Below are 9,002 nucleotides of genomic sequence, written 5' to 3'. Positions count from 1 at the left end.
CTCTGCACTTCATCACTGTCTAGTGCAAACTTCATGTAACATGAAACCCCAGAAATGTCATGCTCGTTTTCATAGGTTTAAATCATCGCACAATAAACTGTGAAATATTATCTGCGGTCATCTGAGCCCGAGTGGTGCTGACGAATTCATTCGGTGAACCAGTCCCAGCACCTACCAGCCACATCACCTCCTCAACTGCTCGTTAATAAGTTAATAACATGGTGCATTTAGACATGTAGACACGGTCAAGAATTTAGTGTTTTAAGCGACTGGTTGTTGGTGCCAGACTGAGTATTTCAGAAACTGTTGATCTGCTGGGATTTTCCTGCACAACCATCTGTAGAGTTCACAGAGTGCGATCTGAGAAAGAAAATTTCCAGTGAGCGGCAGTTCTCTGGGTGAAGATGCCTTGTTGATGTCAGAGGTCAAAAGAGACTGGCCAGACTGATTCGAGCTGATAGGATGGCTAAAAAAACACTTGTTACAGCCAAGTTATGCAGAGAAGCAGCTCTGAATGCAGCAGGAAACTGAGGCTACAGTTCGTACATGACAGAACAAGACGAGTCTCCGTTTCCACTGCAATCCTTGGATTTGGGTGGGAAAAATTTGGTGTAAACAACATGAAAGCATGGATCCATCCTGCCTTGTATCAGCGGTTCAGGCTGCCAGTGGTGGTGTAATAGTGTTGGGGATACTTTCTTGGCACACTTTGGGCCACTTGGTATCAAGCAGAAAAGTAGCAGAGTATTATTGTTGTCCAGCCCTTCGTGATCGCAGCGTACCCATCTTCTGATGGGCGCTTTCAGCAGGATAATGCGATAGTGAATTTCATGGCGCTCGAATGTCCTCCACAGCTACCAGATCTCAGTCGAACAGAGCAGGGATGTCAAAGTCATTTCACTCATCCAGGGACACATAAAGCCCACTCTAATCTCAAGTGGGCTGGACGAGTGAAACTCCACTTTCTGTCAGTGTAAAGATGGTCAACTACACATTCAATCACTGAGATGTGTTAATATAAGATAAAGAAGTGCAATTTCAACAGCACGTGTCAGTTTTTCTACATGAGAAATGTGTATAATTACAGAAAAAAGTGCTTTCATTTGCCCTGTCCTGACTGTATTAATAAAACATAAAGTTTTAAATGAACTGCTTTGGTGTAGTATGAACGGCTGTGGGAAAAGCTGTAAAACACATAAAAATACAGTTAAAGGTCCAAAAATGTATGCTCCCCTTCATATTTTCCAAAGCCACCCAGGGGGCCAGATTGGAGTCTTTTCTGGGACGATTGTGGCCCCCGGGCCTTTTGTGTGACACCCAATAGAGCAATATAGCACCTTTGGGATGTGGTGAATGCAGAGCCTACAACTCTGCAGCAACCTTTGCTTTGAAGAGTTAAGGCACCTCCGAAGGCAAAAGAGGGTCCAACGTACCTAAACTGGCTGGTGAGTGTTTGTCTCTGTGCTTCTGATCAATCTTTACAGCACTTTAAATTACTTGTTGTTCGCAAATAAAGCTGACTGATTAACCATTTGTGTCACAGTGAAATCCAGTGCAATAAAAATGCAATCTCCAGCTGTTAAGCGGAGCAGGACTCGGTTGCGTGCAGCAGGATGTCGTGAGCAGTAAGAAGCTGTAAGGTCAATAACGGCGGCTCTATCGCTCGCACGCTTTATTGTTTTGGTTTTTTTATCCCGGCTAATGGCCATCAGAGGCCGACAGCCGTCTGTCGACATGCAGGCAGGAATCTTCTTAGCCTGCAGATTACGCCGAGCCCGCGACTCTATTTTCACTCCCATCATGTACCTGTATAGTAAAATATGTCAGCGAATGAAGTCATGTTTCAGCAGGGCACTACCGGAGGAGTATATTGCAATGCTGACTAACAGAATGACAGATGCTTTGAGTGTTTCGCTGTTGAGTGACAGCAGACTTGTCAGGGCTTTTGTGTGGCTCTGCTGCCATCTTTTCATTTTGGCTGCTGCCAGTGAGGGAGGGACGCATCTATGCAGCCACAGCTGAGTGAAAAGGCACCTAGGAGGCATTTTTCTGAGCTTGTCAGACACAAGAAATCTAATCCAGACAGCCAAGAACTGGAATGTAAATGAGAAACCCGAAAATAGCAGCTGTCTCTGCGTAATTGGAACAAATGGAAGTTGGATGTGTGGTAGAAAATAAAAACAAGAAAACAACTGGGATGTAACGTGACACTGTTTGCTGACAGTTACAATAAGCTGGGGAGAGCCGAGCCACAGGCAGGCTGTTGTTTGTAGCCAGGCAGCTTATAGTTTCTGTCAAACCGCTGCTGATCTCAGATCTTGAAGGTCGCAATTATGTGCCCCCCCTACCCCCCTGCCTCCTACTATTCCTGCTTCATCCCTTTCTGCTGTTATCCTCCTCTTTTCCTTTAAACCCCCTCTGGTGTCCTAAGCAGCATTTAATTGTGAAGGGCTGAGCCGAGGAAGGAGTAATCAGATGAGAACGGAGGCAGGGGGAATCACGTGGGCACACATTCACTAAAGGGGGATTAATAACACTGGCGTCTTGATTGAACTTCGGCTGCTCTCCCTGGCAAATTGGAGGTGGGGCAAGGGGAGAAAAATAGTGACACGGAGAGAGGAGGGAAAGAGACGAGAGTTGTAAAGACGAGGACGATCGGAGGTTCTCAGATGAGAGCAGCAGGGAGAGGAGACACAGATGAGGAGAGAAGAGGGAAACAGAGAAAGGGAGTTAGAGCAGTGAGAGGGAGTGGGAGGAAGAAAGAGCGAGGAGAGGAGGCAGTGCAGCGCAGTGCGGGGGGGAGAGAGACAGGAAGGGAGAGAGAGAGAGATGTAGAGACAGGAAGCCTCCACTGCCACTGAGCCAGTGAGATGCAGGCAGGCAGAGAGAGACGACAGAGGGAGAGAGAGGCCCTCGGCATCTCCACGGCTGGCCCAGCGAGGGGGCGAGGGGCTCAAGAGCACTACAGCGGAGAGAAGAGTGGGAGGGGAAGCTGAAACTGAGGGAAAAGAAGAAGGGCGATACAATCAGAAGCAGGCTTCGCCAGGAAAAAGGGGAGTGGGGTGAGAGCCGAGGAGGGAAAAAGCAGATAAAAGTTTTGGAGACGGAGTAAGAGAGGGGAGAGGGAAGGGGGAGACGAGACTGAACATCAGAGCGGATAAAGCCCGTTAATGGCAAAGGTAGGAGGAGATTCGTGGAAGAAGAGGAGGAAGCTCTCAGTGTCTCAGGAGTCCTCCCGTTCCCCTTTTACTTCGTCTTCATTCTGCCAGGCTGCCGGACATCATCCATCACCATGTTCTCTGACAGCAGGGCTCCGGCGCCTGGGGAGCAGAAAGGCTTCAAGTCCCACACCCCTCACTTCATCCCGTGGCTGCACAATAGCTTGAAGCCTCACCAGAGCGACCTGGGGCTCAACGGACCGTACAAATCCAACTCAGAGACCCGAAACAACCTGACCCCGCTGGAGAGAGCCAAGGGGATCGGCTTTTTCTCCATCCAGGGGAAGGGCCGTGGAAAAAAGGCTGAACTTCGGTGCAATGGGGTGGGGAAGGCGAGGATGCTGCCAGTTGCGCTGAGGGGGCACCACATCCTGCCAGGGAGCCTGGGGAAGCAGAGGGAGGACAGTCCTGCCAGGTGGAACCGGACTAAAGAGCTTGGCACAGACCGCAACGCACAGACCAGCCCAGGGGAGGGTCCGCAGGGACCAGCCAACAGCTCCTCCGCTGCTCAGGGCAACCACACCTTTGTTAGGAAGCACAGCAGCCACCTGAGCCCCCATCAGTCGCAGAGTGACAGCAGTAGCAACTCAGTGAAGAAATACGGGCCACTGCTTGGACCTCCTGCTGCTCCTGTTGCTGCGCTGCTCTCTGAGGAGCCAAACTTTAACGTGCCTGTTGTTATGTGTATGGAGGGCAAAGAGGGGAAGGTGTGGGACTGCGCCAGCCACACCACCCACCGTCAGAGAGACCACCGTTCATCCAGCTGGCTGAACTATGACACTCAGGGACTAATAGAGAGGCAGCATGGATTCAGCTCCAACTTCAGCTACACCAGTAAACACAGCAGGAGCTCCCAGAGCCAGCGAGACCTGACAGCGCTGCGGGAGCCACCTGTGGAGGATCTAAACGGAGTTATCTTCTCCACCGAGGTTCCTCACGGGGGGCTCAGCAGTACGACAACTCTACAAGGCCCCGAGAAACCCAGACCGAGCTCAGAGCGCACCGCTTTCCTGGCTCAGAACCAGACGTGGGTCCAGCACAGACCAAAGAGCGAAGGGGAGTCACAGAGGAAAGAGGCCGGCTGCAGGAGGAAGGTGGTGCGAAACCAAATTAAACGGGTGGTGGTCAACCTGGAGCAGGTTCTCAAAGCCCTGAGGGATGTTCATCAGGAAATGAAAGAGGTAACATGACATATTTTTCTCGACTATGACTAAAAAAATGAGATGAAAGCTTTTTCAGTGTCAGATTCAGCCACGTCACCCTCTCAATCATCACATTTCACTCGAGCGACTGAGAAGTGAGAAATCCAAACAAAACAGGACAGAAAAGTTACTGCGTCCTTTCACATTCATCTTCTGAAAGTGTTCATGCTCGAGGGCCTGTGCACTGACGAATAACAAGCCGGTCTCCAAATGCACGTCCTCAGCAAGAATTTGCCATGCATTAAACAGTCAGCAGCACAGCTTGCATGAATGCAGCACCAAAATTTCCCAAATTTCCTCTGTCGTCTGTCTGCACGCTTCAGCTCGAGTCGTGTGCACATTTTCATAAAGGTGAATGAGACACTAGTCATGCCCCATTTGCCTGATGCGTTCAGAGGTTGTTGAGATGAAGGATCTCTCCCTCCACTCGCTCTTCTTATGGACAGATGTGCTCCAGGCACAGCTGGATTGCGTCCGACGCTTTTTATAATCCATTTATGTCTGAGTTTCTCTGCCTCACACAGTAAAAGTGACACATAAATCTTGCCTCTTGCCATTTGATCTGCCTCTGTGGGGTCACAGCTAAACCCGAGGTAGTAACCTCATCATCCTGGCTGTGAGCTTTATTAATAAAACCCCAACGACTGCACACACAAAGAAGGGAAAGAGGGGGGCGAGTAAGCAGACACTGAAATAGAAAAGTCCCAAATTTTCACAACAGAGACAACAGATGAAAAGGGAGATAAGGTACCAGAGAAGACTGGTCGCATATTTATTCCAAAGCCGTGTTTTTTATTCCGCTGCATGAGCAGCAAACCTCAGCTTTGTTTAATATTCATCACGGCTACGAAAAGAAATTAGTGGAGGCCTTTGTCTGAAGCTAAACAAATATTACACTAAAGATCTCTCTCACACACTGGAGGAGGAAAAGACATCACAAAAGTGGGCTTGCACTTGAATATGATAGCGATCCTCTGCTGAGGCGCTTTGATAGATCAAAAAACTGAACTATGACTCAGAACTTCAAGAGAAACAACAACAGAATTGAACTTAAAGAGCTAAACGCAACTTAAATACCGGCGCTCCACAACAAACGTCTCTCGGTACTCATCAGGAGGACCTGCAGGGTCAACCCCCCCACACTGCTTCTAACAAACACCCTTGGGGGAAGCACATGAAAACCAGGGTCCTCTGCACTTTTATCTCATCTGATTTCTGACATTAACGAGCAGCACCTGCCCAGAGTCACTGGATGTGCATATACACGCTGTACTTCAAAGCAATATGAAATGCCTCGCTCAAACAGCTCCAGCATTAAAAAAAGACAGAGAGAGACAAATCAGGTCATCCACTGACATCAGCAAGGATATTGAACACGGCGAACAAAACAATCCAGCACGGACCGAGGATTTATCCGAGCACATTGAGCAGGTGGCGTGATGGGTCAAGCATTTTCCCCAGAGTAATTTCCTCCAATCTCTTCCATCTATGTATGGCTGTGTGTGTGGCTGTTTCTTCTAGTCTTGTTGTGTGGGTTGTGTGTGTGGATGCTCTGCACGCACTTGGATACGTGCGCGTGTGCCTCGTCTGATTTTTACTAAACTGGCAGGACAAATCTGATTTGTTTTACCAGACTGAGCTGCGCTGCTTTAACTTAGTTCTGTATGTTATGAAACATTTATTTGAGGTTTGCAGGAATTCATCTTTGTACAGCTCTGTTAAGCTCCTGCCAGTGTCTCAATTTTGGATGAGATCTGAGGTCTGTGGCAGATTTGACGCTGCGCTTGGGATCACTGGCCCCTCGTGTGATTCGATTTCAGCCAAGCTGTAGCTGTCGGACAGATGGCCTCACATTTACTCAAGAATACTTTGGTATACGGAGGAGTTCACAGTGGACTCAATGACTGCAAGGTGCCCAGATCTGCAAAACCAAAATCATCACCCTGCCACCACCGTGCTGACAGATGGTAGAGGGGTTGGTGCACCATGGTCAAACATCTCCACTTTGGTTTTGTCTGTCCAAAGAAATTTGTTCCCGGAGTTTTGTGGTAACATGCTAGCTGAGGCCTGCAGGCTCTGAGAAGTAGCTCTTGGGTTCTTTGCAGTTTCTCTGAGCATTGCACAGTCTGACCTCTGCTTCCGGAAAGATTGGAGCATTGTGTTCGACACATATAGAGGTGCTATATGTGCATATTTATAGAGGTGCTCAAACTTGCTGATGATAAAATAATGACGTGTATATGAGACGTACTGGCTGCTATTTACCTCTTAATTCCTGAGGAAGCAGAAACGGCGGCGTTAGCGTTTCACATCCTGGTGGATTAGGGGATCAAGCTGATAAGCATTTAAACACAGTTTCCCAGCTGAAATTCAGATCTTTGTGGAATTATGAATCTTTCCCCTTCTTCCCTTCGCTTCAGCGCTGCTGTCCAGGCAAAGAATATTTCCTCTTGTCAGCTAACTGAGGAAATGATCAAATTTAAGCCAATAGTTGTTAAGTGTGATTTGTTAAAATATCTATCATACATAATGCCAAATATTAACTGTTTCCAGCTGCACTCAAATTTGTGCTGCTATCGAGAGATTTGCTTTAGGAGTTTGACTCTCGGTGGTCAATTATGCAGAATTTATGGAGAAGAAAAAGCAGCAATTTGGAGATGCAAGTGTTATTTTTCTAGTGTGTTATTATCTCTATAATAAATTATGTATTGCAGCACTTTTATAAAACGAGTGACTCACAAGAGACAGGTTAAACAGAGGATGGTGCTACACTGATAGCGTTAAAGTGAAAATGCAGCTCGTGGTGTCTTTGATTAAACCCTCTCTGCCCGGTAACAGAGGCTTTCTGACAAAGCTCAAAAACTCTTTGAGTTTAGTCTAAGATTACTCTGATGACATCACCATGACATCATCTGTTTTCACAGGCTGTTACTCACTGCCAGAGGTGAACCGATCTGTATAAGGAAACAATGGAGAGCTCTGTTCTCAATCTATCGCCTCTCTTTTCATTCAGCACACAGAGCTGGACCAGCAGCCAAGCAGAGTGGCAACTCCCAAAAAGCTCAGTGTTTTACTCTGTGTGTGCAACCTTTGATCAGTCTGCTAATATGTGTTTCTCTAAAGGGGAACCTCGCCATCAGGTCCTGCATCCTCTTTCTTGGAGCAGTGGCACCAAAACCCAAAGCAAACAAAAACTATAGAAGACATTTTTCAATCACAGAAACTGGAGGAAGACTTCACTTACTGACTCTATCTTTATCTGTCAATCATGTATTTTCTAGGTGGTGCAGCAGATTGACCATCTAACATCAACCATTGATCTGAATGAGGAGGAGGAGGAGGAGGAGGAGGGAACTGGAAGAGAAAGCACCAAACCTCCCAGCGACAGCAGCTACAGTTCAGGCTCGAGCTCCAGTGAAACAACTGTGGGCTTCACACATCAGAGGCTGTCAGAGCCTGCAAACCAGCCAGAAACTGGGTATTTATCTGGCACCCTGAGGGGAGAGCATCATAGCAGGAGCCAGTCTCCACCCAATGTGCAGCTGCGCCCGCTAACCTCTGGACTTTTATCGGAGAGGAGTTGGACTCTTCACCTCACTGGTAGTGTTGGGGCCTCACCCAAACATGGTGGGAAGCTGCCATACCCCAGTAACCTCACGACCCACGACCACACTCGCTCCCCCCAAAGAAGCCTCCCTGCTCGGCCTCCAACTCCTGGTCTTTCCCCTCTAACGGTAAACTTCCATCTCCCCAGTAGCTCTGGTTCTCAGCCTCACTCCCCTGGGGCTACCTCCTCCATCAGGATCAGCCCCATCTCACCTCCCTCTCCCCTGTCTTCAAAGGCTAACCCACCCCCTGCTCTTAGCCCGTCTGTCATCATCCAGACCAAAGTGGGGTCTTATCAGACCACACAAAGCGATCTCCCATCTGCTGGGCCGCTCTCTCCATCGTCCAACCTGCTGCCGTCTGCCAGCTGCCCACCCACCGACTCAGAGACTGAAACCGGGTTCGCCGCTAACACGGAGAGGCGAGCATCCTCAGCGGGACCGTCACACGTATGCGCTGCAGCACAAGGCCACAGAGGTCGCAAGCCTCCACCTTACCCACATCACAGACTCTCTGAAAACACAAAGAAAGTGAAGGAGCCCCGCAAAGCTCCTCCGTACCCTGAGAAAAGAAGGCTGCTCTCGACCACAGTGTGAGACAATGCAGCAGGAGAGGGGGGCTGATCGAATGGAGCCATATTCACAGCACCAGCCACAAGTCTGCAAGAGTGGAGAGTGATTTAAGGCTTGCCAAGCTGAGCTGAGACCAAGTTTCCAAGGTGACAAGGCGCAGACGCAACTTGGGGTGAGTATGTCAGGAGGAACAGCTTGCTTCTGCTAATGTCCTCTTACTCTCTCCTTCTATACAAACCTCTCGGGTTCACACACTGAACATACAGAGGGCATCGTAACATCTGTCTGGTTAACTGCTCTGGTAACAAGAGCCTCTATACAGATGTTCACTTTGCCCTGCAGATCTCAGACTCCCACCGACTGCACAGTTAAAGGGCAAGGGACTGAAAAGGCCTAATTAGAGA

General features: G+C 48.7%; 1 protein-coding gene across 1 annotated transcript; it reads left to right on the top strand.

The window, feature by feature from the left end:
- Positions 1-2,289: 2,289 nt before the first annotated feature.
- On the top strand, positions 2,290-8,765 carry LOC308393668 (uncharacterized protein). The gene is made up of 2 exons (XM_080877624.1): positions 2,290-4,399; positions 7,702-8,765. The coding sequence occupies exons 1-2, from the start codon at positions 3,293-3,295 to the stop codon at positions 8,620-8,622; spliced, it is 2,028 nt and encodes a 675-aa protein (XP_080733750.1). The 5' UTR covers positions 2,290-3,292; the 3' UTR covers positions 8,623-8,765.
- Positions 8,766-9,002: the final 237 nt, after the last annotated feature.

This window comes from Rhamphochromis sp. 'chilingali' (assembly GCF_963969265.1).
Source record: "Rhamphochromis sp. 'chilingali' genome assembly, chromosome: 3".
Lineage (NCBI taxonomy): Eukaryota > Metazoa > Chordata > Actinopteri > Cichliformes > Cichlidae > Rhamphochromis > Rhamphochromis sp. 'chilingali'.
Note: the sequence above shows the minus strand (reverse complement) of the source record. Positions and strands in the feature narration are given on the sequence as shown.